Below are 15,315 nucleotides of genomic sequence, written 5' to 3'. Positions count from 1 at the left end.
CCCCCCCCCCCCCCCCCCCCACACACCCCAGAGACGGAGGAGAGAGAAGAGAGCGAGAGAGACAGAGAGCACACACGTGAGTCCTGCAAATTATATTGACCCAATATTAATTTGTACAACCTAGCAAAGCATAAGATATCATGCTTTGGAGAATAGGCTGGTCTCTCTTTTTACAAGACATAAGCCATTGCATACAGCTTCTCAACCCTTTTAAATTTCAAGGACCCCCATAACTCTGAGAGTAAAACCAAATGGACCCATAAGAGTCCCATTTGATTCCATTTGTACAGTATCACAGTTAAACGTTATAACAGAGTCCATTTGGTTCCATTTGTACACTCTCAGAGTTACAGACCTGTAGGGTCCACTTGGTTCCATTTGTACACTCTCAGAGTTACAGACCTATAATGGGTCCATTTGGAACCCCCTCAAGGAACCATGAGGGTCCCTGGATCACACCTTTGACAGCCACTGCTTTAAATCTATACATAACTAATATAGAGCATATTTGATCCATTTATTGTTATGGATAAGAACAACAACACTACACGCGCGCGCGCGCACGCGCTGCAACACAAAACAGCTGCATACAACACGTGTCACTGTGGACTTCTGTATCTGTGGACTTCTGTATCGCAACGCGGGGCAACGCAACTCTGGGATGAGCGGGCCGAAGGCCCGCGAAATTCTAGTACACATACATACATATACTCTTAAAAACAATATGATAGACAATTATAAAGTGGATTGATATCATAAAAGAATATTACCGAAATACTTCCTTCCTCCTTCTTTTGCGTTTATTATTATTATTATTATTATTATTTTGTCCTTTTCCGTTTTGTTTGTCTGTATGTTTTGGTTTTTGTCTTGTTTTTTGTTTTGTTATGTTTTGTCTTGTTTTGCTTTTGTTTGTTCTTTGTTTTGTTTTTTTCTGTTTTCTGTATTTTCATACTTTTTTGAATATTAAAAGGGCAGGCATTATAAGCTGAGGCTTCTGCCAACACTCCCTTTTGGTCAACAAAAAACCGAATCTGAACCGAACCTGAGGCCTACCATACCAGGCCTCAAGCCTGAGGCCTATACCAGGCCTGAGGCCTACCATTGCGTGGCACATCTATGCACGAAATGTCCCCCCCCCCCCCCCCCCCCCCCCCCCCCCACACACACACACACACACACACACACACACACACACACACACACACACACACACACACACACACACACACACACACACACACACACACACAGAGATATTGCACTTGCATAAACAAAAAATAAGTACCTAAATGAGATAAACTATTACAACATTTGTGTAATTCTTTTAGTTTTCAGTTCTGTTTCTGAAATAGCATTGCTACTAGGCTTATAATTCTGTAAGAGATCTGACCTGGGAATATGCTGGAAAGGTTCACATGTCTAATCTGGGCAGTTCCACCGTGGTTATTATAGTAGGCTACTGGGATTAAGGGCATGATGTATGTATGATGCATACATTATTATCTAAATGGAAAGAACTGTGTTCAGGTTATGGTAAAATTCCTGTTAAAAAGAAATGGTACACCAAACCAAGAAACCACTTCTTGATGAAAGGTGGATGAAAGAAAAGAGAATACTTAAGGATGAGTCTGGAGAAGAGGGAGTGGCCAATCCTGGTTTCTAATCCAGATTTATTTTGTGAGTCAGTCTCAATCCTCACTTCCCGACACAGACTGAACTGCCATTACCTCACTGACTGTACACCACAGTCAATGTAAATACGTAATCTAGTCCCCAAAGAGCAGGCAGACCATTTTGATTTGAAACCACAAACCAGTTGCTTTCCTTTAAAACATTTTTTATTCCAGGCTGGATTATTTGGGAGACACAAAGACTCATGGCACTCCTGAAGTCAGGCTGGCTTTGGAGACAGAGTGAGTGTTTGTTTTGGTTCTTTCTGAACTGATAAGGCTTACCTTACATCATATACTCCGTTAAACTTCACAGTATTTATGTCAGATAATAGATAATATGACTATTCTGAACCTTGTCTCTGAGGAGAGCCCCAAACAAGACTCCAGATCAGCTTCTCGTCCAAAGGGGTCAACCCTTGGGCGTATTACATTATTAAAACGCTAATGTTTATGTTACAATACTAAAATATTTAAATAATACTACTAATACTGACTGTTATATGAAACTCCATGCTTCTTTTCATCTTTTAAGAAGGTAGAAATCATGACGCCAAACCTAATTATTAGGTAATCCAATTATCTGTCTTTGTTCACGTCCATGTGGCTTAGCAAGGGTGATGCATCTGACAGAAAAAGAGACAATCAAAAACACTTAACAAATCAGAGTCCCATCCAAACTTATATAATCACTCCTTTTTATAAATTAATTAAAATGTTAAGCTACAATATCACAGGACTCGAGGCTAACAACAACCGCAGCTAACTGCAAGCTGACCAGTGCTGAGCAGAGCTAGGGCAAAGTTGGTTTTCTATTTATTGTTATTATTATGCATTTTTAAAGCTCATTCCTTGTTCCTATATTCACACTATTATGTAATTTGTCACCAATGGGTGATAGGCTACATGGGTCATTATCATCATCATTACGATTTAATACCATGGAAATGTAAGGCAGACTGCAATACTGTTAAAATGCAAATGTAGATACTGTAGATAAGTTTAAACAGTTTATAGATAAGAGCTTAGTTGTTAAGAGGGATTGTATAAACATTGTTGACTAATATAGTCAATAATAGTACTAATATAGTCAATAGCTATAATAATAGTTCCAATACTTTTTTGTATTCTTCTGCAGGACTTTGGAACAAATTTCCATGATCTCTTGACCAAACCGTATAGATATGGCTTATTTAACACGGTTGTTAAATTAGCCTGAGAGTCAGTAGTTGCTTATTTTCTTTGTGTACGTTTTAAATGTTTTATTTTATTTTATTTTCATTATTGTCATGTAAAATCCCCCCTCTATATATTTATGCTGTAGTGTAGCTGCAATAACAAAATGGTCCAATTCATGGTTAACACTGCCATCTAGTGTCCTCTTGCAAGTCTAAAGTACAATATGGCTTGTTTGCTCCTGTATACTTTGTCCTTTTATATATATATATATATATATATTATAAAAATATATTATAAAAAAAACAACTGAAACCACAGTCACTTTTCTTTAGGTGTCCTGGTGGTCCAGCTGGTAACAGCACATTCCACATAAATAAGGCTATATATAGTGCTTCCTGCAGCATGTGGCTCTTCTTTTCTTGTCATCATGCATGCCTCCCTGCACCTTTCCCATCCCTCTGTTCACTGTCACTATCAGAAATAAAGCAAGCTTTTTTTCTATTCTTCTTCTCCTAATAGCTTCTGTCTTGAAACGCTGGAAATTGAACTGGTGTGATGTATGGATAGATGGAAGTCTTTGCTTCTATAAGACAGACAGCAGACGAGACTTTGAGCACCGCGTCCGCGGATGCATAGACGTCAGATCTGGGCTTGAGTGTACAGGTAAATAGGACCGACAATAACGTACGACAGTGTCACTGACTTGCAGGCGAGAGCTGATTTACAAGCTAACAAATGAGTTCATGTCTACAAGTGACATACCATGTAGTATGAGTTAGCCATAAGAATGTATGTGGATGTGTGCGTGACCGTCTAGCCACTGTACACATCAATCTCACATCATCATATCCACAGTTGAGATTATGTTGAAAAAATTACACCTGTGTGAAGTGAGGGGCACTCTTATCATCATACATCATCTAATTCTGGCTAATCACAATTTGCGTCCTCACTTTTCTGTCTTCACTTTTGTCTTCAATGTTTGTGTTTACACAAACCCAGAAAGCTGGGCATAGGAGGGGCTAGTGCCCCTCAAATATAGGCATTATTTATTTACACCAGAGTAAGGCGGGTGCCCTGGGCGCGGCGGTCGCTGGGGTGTGGCCGGCACTGGTTTGCTGCACCTGGCCGGCAGGTTTCGAACCACAGCCTGTTGGCCGGGTGTGGCCTTCCCTCCCGGTGCTGGTTGCGCCTCGGTGATGGCTGCGCACGGAGTGCCCCTCCGTGGACTTGTCTATAGCTGGAAGCCTGGAGGAGAGGAGCAGTGACTTGGCCAATCACTGCTGACCCGCCAACTGGAGAGTGTAGTGGTTGAGGGTTGAAACACTCTAAGAAGGTTGGAGCCCACCTGATGACCTCTCTTCCAGGCCAAGGCATCCATTAGAAATGGATTATATTAGCATCTTCGATGTATTTACAAACTAAACATTTACCTATAATTATCTATCTGTAAACCTGATCAGTCCGAGCGCAGATGGCCAGACCAGACTTTACGTCTTTATATTTGTGTTTCTTGCCTACTGCGGTGCTGCTATGATAACTGAATTTCCCCCGGGATCAATAAAGGTCTATAGCTACTCCGTGTTTTTGCAAACTTTACAGTAGTTGTGCTCCACAGGTGTGACACCACCAGAGGCTAATCCCAGAGATAATCTAATAGTGGTACTCCTCAGAGACGGCTCCACTCTCAACCTGTGTGCCAACTGTGAAGATGAAGCACTGTAAGTTATTTCTCTTTCCTCGACATCTCAACCTCGCTGTATGTTCTCACCATTCTTATTCCATTGTTGTTTTGTTGTTGTTTTCAGTGCGTGGAAACTGACTCTGCTAGAAACCAAATTAAGCATGGTGAGTGTGTTTCCTTGACTATGTAGCTGACAAAACCTTTTGTGCACTCATTGAAACATCAATAGGATTACCGGTTCTTAACGTGAGGCCTGGGAACCCTCAAGGATCGTGGTGGTGTCCTAACGCATATCAAACTAGAGGTCCTTGCAATGAAAAGGGTTGTGGATCACTGGATGACGTCACTAAGTACATGACACTGATTTCCCCCACACAGGTGTTCACATATGACCCATATGATGACTGCTACCAGACCATCCCACTGGACAATCACCAGACGGTCTACATCACCCCTGGAACAGGACCAGGTAATAATAGGAACAACACAGATGCATTACAGCACACATACATTGTGGAACTGCTCTATGCAAGATCCCTAAGCAAATGTAGGCCATTAATAATAATAATAATAATAATAATAATAATAATAATAATAATAATAATAATAATAATAATAATAATAATAATACAAAAAAATGTAATAAAAAAAAAATCTGTGGTCTGCTAGGACCAGTGGCCTTGGAGTATCCACAATGTACTCAACGTTTAAAAATCAGTGCAGAATCAATTAGCATCAAGTCTCCTCATACTGGTTCAGCCAATGCCTTATGAGTTAATCATGAAATGCCTATGCTGTCCCTCTTAAGGTGTCCATCACGTGATTGTTCAGACTCAGAGGGACCCGTTTGATGGAGTCGCAGGTCAACTAGCTGTGGGAATGCTGGCTGGCATGGCTGCAGGGACAGCCATGCGATCCTTGCTTTGGATGCCATACTGTTTCTACTGAGATGTGACACTACACAGCTCCATGTCATGAGCATTAAGCTGTGAATCTTATCACCCTTGGTTAGAACACTTTTTTAAGTCTACCTACTTTAAACATGCTTATGTTTCAAGTGCTGTTGGCTGTATTTTATACCGAATATTATTTTGGTCAACTGAATAGGTTTACAGTCTTCTATTATGCTTGTACTAGTATGTACCTGTATGTAAAGTATACAGAAGATGTAGTCTTACGTATGCATAATTGAGTATTTGTGAAGAAACATGTTAACGATTAAGTCGATTTAAGCATCTGCTGTTCGGCCTTGAAACACCAATTATTGCAATCTCTGTAAACCTAAAACAAACCTGGTTAAACTGGTGGCTCCTCCAGATTGGGTTTCCCGGTGGAGGCGAGGAACTAAGTGGACTTGAATCCTCTACTCCCCGTGGATAGACTTGGGAAAAGACTGTGAGACATGGGTTTGACTCCAGGTGGTTAAACCTGCACTTCACCTGTAACCTGTGATACTAGTACTACTGTACCCACATCAAGCACTGAAATGCATGTATTATTTGACAGATAATGTAAAGCCATGCTTGTCAGGAATCCTGAATCCTTTTTCAAGTTATGAGACAGAATCCTGACTCAGGATTCTGTCTCATAACTTGAAAAACGAATTAATTTATGACTATGGAAATCTGATCTGATCTGGTCTAACGAAAGTCCTAATTTTGTCCTGGAGTGATGTTTTGCTCTCCTAAAACTGCCATTCTTCATCAAGAATGATTTCAGAATAGATTAAAAGACTAATTTAACTACATGGTCTCTTGCCGTATTTGACACTGAACTGGAAGAATGAAGCGAGCATTCAAAAACCTCAAGACATCCCTTAGTAAAGATACTTTGTTGTATGTTTTATTTTGTTTATCTACAAAAGCATGCTGAAATATTTCCTTACATTAGATATACTGAAATAGTCAGCATTGATATACACACAAGAGCATGAATACAAAGGATAGATACAAAAACCCAAAGATGAGAGAACCTTTATTTTCTCAAAGAAATCTACATGACCTAGTTGAAAAAGTGCTAAACCTTTTTGGTAAGGACTATTTTATCCACTGACTTGATTTCAAATAAGCAATCAGAAATGTCATTTTATGAACATTAATAATTTCTCAAATCCAGAAGATGAAGAATCTGGATTATCTGTGGTGATATGATTTAAGACTTACACTACAGGTTCTGGGTCAGGTACATTATTAGTTACAGTACTAGCTCTATGGACTCATTAGATGGTTTGAACTTTGACACGCAAATTATCTTTTTATTGTCTTAGCAGGGCTTAACCGTAAAATCATACTCGGAGCAAGTCAATCTCTCATTCATTGACAATAAAGAGGTTGTCTCTGGTTTCTAACATACCTCCTCGGCTCTCGACATACTTCAAGAGAGTTATTCACAAACCTGGAGCGAATGTTTTTAACTCAAAATGTGAAATGAAAATGATTATGCATTGTTCTCAAGGATGGCTTCATAATTCCCACCATCTGAACCTCTGGCATTGTTTTGCTGGCAACAAGTGAGTGTGGCAGCCATGGTCAGCCATTTCAAACCAAAGATGTCACTGATATTCACTGTGGCTATCAACATGGCTAGTAATGACTAAGACCATTTCCAATGTGGAATCCATAACATTGCTGGAAAGAAAATATCCAATAATATGGAGAAATTCCACATGGTGTCTGTTCCCACATTAGATGACATTAGATCCGGTGTATGGATATACAGTAGGATGCACTATGCAATGTTCACGCAAAAGATGTCTAAAGCACAGAAGACTAGGCAACAAGGCTTGAGACCACCACAGTTCTGTCTCAAACACATATTTGTCCCAAATTGGCCAAATATGTACATATTTGTATTTGGGACAAACACAAACTCTCCCAGCATGCAGTCATGACAAAGAGGATTTTTGATTTGATTTATTCAACTTGGAAAATATAACAGCTTGTGAAAGTAGTATTGCAATTGAAAATCTATGCTTGAAAAATATAATTTCTTTTGAGCTAAATCTCTTGGATTTGCAATTTTACAACACCAACATTGTTCCAATCGATTTGTTCTTATTGGTGAAGATTCTAATAAATATTAGAGACAAGCATACAGTGAACTGGCAAGTGGAAACTGCCTTGTGTTTCCTTGCTGGTAACACTGCTTCACATTAACAATGTTGGTTGGGGTATGGGGAGAGATTCACTGAAAAAAATATGTTTGTACACGCTTATATTATCAACTATACACAACAATGAGGCACAAAGAAAGGAGGATGAGAGGATGTGAAACTTATAGGTTACTGTTGATGAAAAACAAAAACATTTTAGTTTTTCATTTTAGTATCTTTTAGTTACACCAACATTCATTGTTCACAGAACAAAACGTCATACATTAAAATCTGACGCTTTCATTCCCACTTCAGCTGCAGTTATGTTATGTTAATTACCGTATACCAGTTAGGGAGTGGGGGCATTTACAGAACAGAACTTTGTGGAAATCGACACCAGCTCCTGTTCTCACATTACGCCAATATGGAACATTGCCATTAGATATACAGCTTTCAGTGAAAGTGGGAAAGGGGCTTTTACGAGAAGGCCCAACAACTCCAAGCCTTCTCTCTAATTATGCAAGGGGCCACCGCCTTTATGCACCTTGTCCATCGGTGGTTATAATGTCTTAATGCTGCATTTGTGTTTGGCAAATACAGCAACTGAAATTAGTTTTATAATCACATTACAGTGTATGGGCATAGAACATGGTTTTAACATACCCATTCTGTATGAAGGAGCAGTCTGATTCAGTTTTCTTTTTGCAATAAATTACTGATCATACCTGGCTCAGCCATATATTATAGCAAGTATTCATTTGCTATAATCCCACCTTTCAAAGCAATCCACCCGAAACTACTCCAGCTACTCGTCCTTACTTTTGGTATCACTATTAGCATGGCCATTTGTTTGCCCTTTAGCCATGTCTAACTTCCCCTCTGCCGCAAGCTTCTGGATCAGATCGTGGGGTCCTTTCCCCATCAGCGCTGACGGGTGCCTGTAGGAGCCTCCCAGGCGGTCCCACAGTGTAAAGTATTGGCCGTAGTTGTAGTCAAAGAAGAGGTGGTGGTCGGTGTGGTGGGCTGAGCCATTTATGAATTCTACCAGCGATCCTGGGACACGGTAGTCGCCATCATGGATGGAGATGGTCCAAATGTTAACGAAAATGTACAGGGCCAAGTAGAGTACCTTGTGGAGCGGGAAGAGGAAGGGGTAGATGTGGTAGGGCAGTCCCTGCATGAATCCATCCACCGGGTGGAATGCGTGACTGGCGAAGGGACTGGGGATCTTCCATATGTGGTGTGGCTTGTGAAAATACTGTTGGAGAGAATACAATGTTACGTATGGAAGCCCATTTCCGCCAAACTAATCAATTTCAACCCGGCATTCAAATTTTGCGCATGTTATAATATGTTATAATATTGTTTAAAAAAAACTGCCAATCTACAAGCTCACACGTATTGTGAGCTTGTAGATCGGCTATATTAGAATATTCTAAAGTATGGCATCAGCTGTTAAAAAGCAATTCCGAATTCTGCACAGAAGCTATGTAGGCCCTTTAAAGTTTATTTAGTGGCAGAAACGGACTTTCATACTTACTTCATCCAAGCACTGATGCCGTGTTCAAATAAATACACACATATTTGATGACAACACAGTACATGCAACAACTATTGACAATCATTCATAAATAAATTAAATTACACATTATGGACAATTATTATGCTCACCTTGTAGATGAGCCTGTGGTGCAGGAAGCGATGGATCCAGTAGATGCACATGTCGGTAAATAGTAGATAGGAAATCATACCCACAAACACCCCAGGCCAACCTACAAACCATCACAAACAGTTGGTCGAGTGTCGAGTTAGTCGAGTGCTACAGTATATATTTTTTATTTGGGTGGTCTCTCCAGAAGTTATTTTTCCCATCATCAACAGTGTTTGCCATCACAAATAGTCCAATCATAATTCTGACACCTACTACAATACATAGTTTACATACTATGTTATGACAATCACCAGACCAAATTCACTGCTTGTGAATTGAAATGCATTGTAGTCTTAATTAGTGTCTGATTTGACCATTACTAATGTGTCATCATCGGACTGTCTTTATCTTCTTGGAGAGTTAGAGGGTATGCGCGTGACATCATCCTCAAACCCAGAAGTTATGCAGGAACGCCTACTGAGTGGTAAAAAAATACTTTCTGGCCTTGACAGTCCATACATCCAAACAGAAAAGTCCTATCTGATTGCATTAAACAATGTTAAACTCACTTTGCCTCTCACTTTGCCACTCGATTTGCCATTCACTTTATGCATTCGCATACCCTCTATAGTAGCGTCCCTATTCTGGGTCAAACATTCAGCGAACATTTCAGATCTACAAGCTCACAATGCATCGCAACGTGGCACATTGTCAGCTTATAGCTTATAGCTTGAAGATGTAGAGCAAATACAGGACAGGGCCTAGTATAAAGCCCTGGGGGACTCCGGTCAATGAAGTATATGGTTTAAGAAGTGGTTAAAACAGTGGGTTGTGCACATCCAGTTCGTTGCTGGTGCTAGACACAAAATGACAGTTTAAAAGAATAAAAGTCAGCACAAGAGCATTGCTCCTGTGTTTCTTTAAAACACATCATTTACAACGTTTCGGCCACAGTTGGCCTTCATCAGGTCACAAAACTGAGGAGCAATGGTGTTGTGCTGACGTTTATGTTGTAATAATGAAAAGTGGGTGCCATCAAGGTTTGGGACCAGCCAACAACACCGTGGTACAACAGTAGGAATATATATAGACCATGAATAGCCTGCTGGTGAGGGGAAGCTTCTCTCTCTCTCTCTCTCTCTCTCTATATATATATATATATATATAATATATATAGACCATGAATAGCCTGCTGGTGAGGGGAAGCTTCTCTTACCCAGTGGAGAGTCGCTGACGTTGTTGTAGAGCTTGCTGTATCCCCTGACCTCATAGAAAAACAAGGCCACTGTAGGAATGCTGATCCACGGCAGAGATGTCATTGCATATTTGATCTCCCTCTGTACCTGGTTCTGAGACAATACACATAATACAGATAAATCACGGTATATATTCTTGTTTGTATTTTGATTTGACGATGGTATTCGGCTGTCATTTTCACGTAAGATGTTATTACCTCTAGAAACTGTGGGTGTTTCATGAGATTGTGGTCAAAGATGAAGTGGTAGTTGATTGCCCCCAGGCCCAGGTAGAGGATGGCAGCGCCCAGGTTGGTCACCACCAACAGGCTGATGATCTGCCGCAGTGCCCCGTCCTCGGGCCATGATGCTGGGTACACGTATGGGGTGAGTACGTAATAGTCAGCAACATCCAGCACAAGATCCATGGCTGAATCTGGAATGGATAGGACAGAGACAAATGAACAGCAGAACAGGTTCACGAGTCAGTACAACTTAGAAGCAACAGACATTATTACAACTGCCCTCTTAGCGTTTGTCCCAGCGGTGTGATGTGACCTGTTGCACATCGGCATGTCGACGCAAGTCGACCCAAGTGATTCAATTGAATGGTTGCTTGCAACTACATGCGTCTGCATACGTCTACTCCCAACCGTTTGGTTGCAAGAACTATAAAAACATTGCATGGATGCACCAGGGACGTATCCTCAGTGATGATGATCCCAAGGTCATCAGGGTTTTGGGTCTCGCAACATCATACCCCTCACTCAGGTGACCCACGATCAGTCCCATTAGGGAAAGACAGGGCCACACAGTCCGCTGCCGGGACTGGGAGGTCTGGCACGTGGAAGGACTGCTCGCCCCTTTACCAACTCGCCCCGGGCGTACAGCCGGCGGAACAGCGCGGCCTGGTATTCCTAAAGTAATCTAAGTAAATTATGCTTAAACGGTTAAACCTAACCTTATTCCTAACCTCAACCCCAGTAAAACTATGCCTAACCCTAAACTTATTTCTAACCTTATTCTCAGTAAAACAAAATAAAGAATACAAGAACCGCCGCTCCGAGCTGTCGGCGTGAGGTCGGCGGAAAAAAGCTGGGGCGAGTTGGCAAAGGGGCGAGATGACCTGTTACCGGAAGGACTAGGCTCTGTGGGTTGACTCCTGTCCGGGCTCCTGCTACGTCTCACCAGGCCCAGGACCTGTGCGTTGCACCAGACACTTCATTCAGGAGCGGCAGATTATTGAGCCGCAATGGTTCCGCAGGCTCCACCGGCAGGGAAACGGTGGTGCTGCAGGCTCCGCTTGCGGCTTAACTGGCCCTCCTAAAGGCCTTACCGTGGGCTGTTGGGCCTCCTCCTCACGGAAGACACCGTCTGGGGCGCCAACCCATACTGCTCTACATTCGGGCTGCCAACGATCTATCGGGTGGTTGTTGTGTTGTCAAATATCAAAATATTGAGTCAAGTCAATTAAAAACCGTCTGAGGTGCATTCAAATTCCCGGAAAAGGACCAGTGTTGAGTCAAAACTCAGTAATGGAGCCTTTGCTTGGCATCTCAAAAAACTACCCTTCCCAGAGTGCAACACAAAAGATGGCCGCTGCTCATTAGGAGCACCTGGAGACTATAAAAGGCCATTCAAACAATCAGAGGCAGAGAGAAGAGACTACTGACACTACCAAGTTGGTTTGTTTGTCACGCTGTGCAACAAACTAACAAACTTTAACAAATTGAACACTGAGAATATAATCTCGCGTCCAAAATCGTGTTATTAAATGCGACAGCGAGTGATGGCGGAAAAAAATATTAATCTCCGCAGCAGCAAAGACAAGGCCGACAAAGACAAAGACAAGGCCGAGCAGCACGCTGAGGCTCACAATCTGTCTACTATTGCACAAGAGCTGAGAATCATGAATGAACGTATCAACGGCATGCAAACAAGTCTGGAGACAATGTTTGACGAAAAAATGAAATGTCTGCACTCGTCTCTAGAGAAGAGCTTTGACAGAAAGGTGGCAGCAGCAGTCTCAGGAGATATGGGATGGGAACCTTGTGAGGTCTGGTGGAAGGTCTGCACTGCTAGGTTATGGAACAGATTAGTAAATATGAATGATAATAGACTAACAAAAAAAGTATTTAACTGGGACAAACAACAGAATGGACCATGGATAGAGGACATGCGTAATATGTTCTGTGAATATGGAATTGAGGATGTGTTTCTTGGATCGGAGCAGGTTAATATTGTGGGGCTAAGGGAGATACTTTTTGATAAGATCAAACGTACTTGGACAGAAGAGATCTGGAGCAAACCAAAATTCCGTACATATAGAGAAATCAAAATGACTATTATACTGAAAACTATGTTTTATTTAATCTGCCAAAGAAAAAAAGATCACTTTGTGCCCAGATTAGAGGAGGTATACTGCCACTTTATATTGAAACGGGTCGTTATGTTGGGCTAGATGAAGAAGATCGAATCTGCCAAATGTGTGATCTCAATGAAATAGAGAATGAGTGTCACTTTTTATGGTGCGGTGAGAGAAGTGTTGTTTAATAATATAAACTATGTTAATATGATGGATATGAATGATGCACAACTTATTAACCGTTTATTTGAAAAATACTTATTTAAATTGGCAAATTATCTAGAGAAAGCATGGGACCTGAGGAAAAAGGCCATGTACAGCCAGTAGGAAATACGTATGCTAGTTACGGTGTTTTGTTTTATGTTTTGTTTTGTTTTGATTTGATTTATTGTATTTGTATTTATGCTGTATGCGATCAGTAGCATGCGATCAGCAGAAGTAAATAACTATAAGTGTATAACTGTTCATTGTAACTTGTGTGAAAAGGTGTCATATAATCCCATGAGGGATGGGCCACAAGGTGGCATGACACTTAAATAAATAAAATCATTCAATCATTCATTCACCAAGTTCTTTCAGGAGTTCAGCACAAAGATGCCAATGGTTTGTTGAAATGTACTTGTTTGGGATGCTGCTTTGGTGTGTTTGTGGTTTGACTGCCATTTAAGTTGGTTTAAGGAACACATTGTAGAACACATTCATTGTGTGTGTTAATTGCTTAATGGACACTTACATGTATATACTTTCTTATTTTGATATGCTTGTGATTCATGTGATTTAAGTAAGCTATGTACTTTGCACTGCAATTCAGTTGTTCTCATTCAGTGCAAAGCTGATTTAAATGTGAAAATAAAACCAAATTATTAGCCTAAATGTGACATGTCAAATAGACCATATTATAGACCAAGCCATTATGTCAACAAACATGCAAGTTACAGTCAACATTTCTCCAACATAGGAGCTAATGAAAAGGCAACAAAGTGCATTATCAGGCAGTTTGACATTTGCATCAATTGCTAAGTAACCCGAATTCCAGACCAATGCAGTCAAAATATATTGAATTCCATATGCATGTTACTGAGGCGATCAACTGTGTCATTACTCATTAGTGACTGTCGTGATCATCAGATATACCCTTGACATTTATAAGTAAGATCATTAAACATCATAACGTAAAGCTGTGCTGTAGTATTATAATGATATATCTTATATAATTGTATTTCACTGTACCTGCGCAGATTGAAGCTCAAAGGCTGAATCGTTAATGTAATGAATAAAAGGCACACAGGGCGACCGACCGACAACACGTAACCATAGCGCGTAACGCCTCCCCGCGCCAGGCGTCATCTATACCTCCCAACCAATGGACACGTACGTCCTCTCTGCGTTATACTGGTCGCCGCCAATGAGAACGCACTTCCTCACCACGACAGGGTTGTTGTTTTTTGCTATTGGATAACGAGACGATCTGATCATGGTGGTGGGATTAAGTCTTGTTAAAGAGGCGTGCTGTAGAATTTGTCATTTGTAATGAATTATATGCGTCATGCCCATTTGGGTTTGTGATCATGCATCACATTCATGCAAAACATGTACATTTAAATTAAACTATTTTCAACATAGCATACGGAAGTGAAACCCTTTTCAATCCATCATCACCAGGTATGACTGTCTGAAAGCAATGGATAGTATTACATTTCTTTCAAGATAGCTTCAACATTGCTTTCGTAGTAAAAGTATTTTCCATATTCCATTTTATGAACCATATTCCTCCCCTCCTCCTTCCACTGCCCTTCCCTTAAATCGCCACAAGAGGTCGCCAGAGACCATAGTGTGTATCAAATGGAACACATTGCACAACCACCCTTGGTACATAGACATTTATTTATTGAAGATTCTGACTTACATTCTGACATGTACTACACATTTTGTTTTGATTGTATTGTTGTATTGTGCTTTTTGCTTTGGCAATGTAAATGTATCAGTCTCATGCCAATAAAGCCCTTTCAATTGATGTGTGTGTGTGTGTGTGTGTGTGTCATAAGTTATGTAGTGTGTGTATAGTCTGTGACAACCGGGAATAGTCTGGTGACCACCCGAGAGATGGTTGGCAGCCGGAATGTAGACGGCACCCGGGTAAGCAGTTTGGGTTAGCGCCCCAGCCTGTGTTCGCCGCGAGGAGGACGGCCAAAAAAACCCACGTGAGGCCTTTAGGAGGGCCATTCAAGCCAAGTGGAGCTTGCGGAATCCACCACTCCCGAATGAAGGGCTCCATTTTCGTCACCGTTAAACCCCTTATCCCTAAACTTCTTTAGGGGGCCTTTTTTTTTATTTATTTTTTTTACTATTTTGCAAAACATTTTTCAATAGTTAAAATGGCCAGTCTACATGGCCTGTCAATGTAGATTGGCTAGTTGAACTATTCAAAAATGTTTTT

At 40.9% G+C, this 15,315-nt stretch overlaps 2 protein-coding genes across 3 annotated transcripts; one reads left to right on the top strand and one right to left on the bottom strand.

Moving 5' to 3' along the window:
* Positions 1-1,679: 1,679 nt before the first annotated feature.
* Positions 1,680-5,632, top strand: plekhb1 (pleckstrin homology domain containing B1). Of its 2 annotated transcripts, XM_079507805.1 has the most exons (7): positions 1,680-1,756; positions 1,851-1,916; positions 3,372-3,515; positions 4,471-4,573; positions 4,661-4,700; positions 4,915-5,005; positions 5,345-5,632. In XM_079507805.1, exons 2-7 carry the CDS (start codon positions 1,880-1,882, stop codon positions 5,482-5,484), a joined length of 555 nt encoding a protein of 184 aa, XP_079363931.1. In that variant the 5' UTR covers positions 1,680-1,756; positions 1,851-1,879; the 3' UTR covers positions 5,485-5,632. The 2 variants fall into 2 exon arrangements, with proteins under 2 accessions (XP_079363931.1, XP_079363930.1); XM_079507804.1 differs by lacking the exon at positions 1,680-1,756 and having other exon boundaries at positions 1,768-1,916.
* A 2,689-nt stretch (positions 5,633-8,321) lies between these two features.
* LOC306927939 (lathosterol oxidase-like) lies at positions 8,322-14,232 on the bottom strand. Its single transcript, XM_079507828.1, has 5 exons — positions 14,109-14,232; positions 10,732-10,949; positions 10,495-10,627; positions 9,299-9,399; positions 8,322-8,885 (listed from the first exon to the last, which is right to left on the bottom strand). The coding sequence occupies exons 2-5, from the start codon at positions 10,939-10,941 to the stop codon at positions 8,433-8,435; spliced, it is 897 nt and encodes a 298-aa protein (XP_079363954.1). The 5' UTR covers positions 10,942-10,949; positions 14,109-14,232; the 3' UTR covers positions 8,322-8,432.
* Between the last annotated feature and the right edge of the window lie 1,083 nt (positions 14,233-15,315).

This window comes from Electrona antarctica, assembly GCF_951216825.1.
Source record: "Electrona antarctica genome assembly, chromosome: 8".
Classification (NCBI taxonomy): domain Eukaryota; kingdom Metazoa; phylum Chordata; class Actinopteri; order Myctophiformes; family Myctophidae; genus Electrona; species Electrona antarctica.
The sequence above is the reverse complement of the archived record's forward strand: the minus strand, read 5'-3'. Positions and strand labels throughout refer to the sequence as shown.

Bases quoted from the DNA above. Each gene is read 5' to 3' on its own strand.
- plekhb1 (XM_079507805.1), top strand. From the start codon at position 1,880: ATGGCACTCCTGAAGTCAGGCTGGCTTTGGAGACAGA. The intron at 4,701-4,914 runs GTGAGTGTGTTT...TCCCCCACACAG, and splicing joins TAGAAACCAAATTAAGCATG to GTGTTCACATATGACCCATA. The intron at 5,006-5,344 runs GTAATAATAGGA...GTCCCTCTTAAG, and splicing joins CACCCCTGGAACAGGACCAG to GTGTCCATCACGTGATTGTT.
- LOC306927939 (XM_079507828.1), bottom strand. From the start codon at position 10,941: ATGGATCTTGTGCTGGATGTTGCTGACTATTACGTACTCACCCCATAC. The intron at 9,400-10,494 runs GTAAGAGAAGCT...GATGGTTTGTAG, and splicing joins CGTCAGCGACTCTCCACTGG to GTTGGCCTGGGGTGTTTGTG. The intron at 8,886-9,298 runs GTGAGCATAATA...TCTCTCCAACAG, and splicing joins ACCACAGGCTCATCTACAAG to TATTTTCACAAGCCACACCA.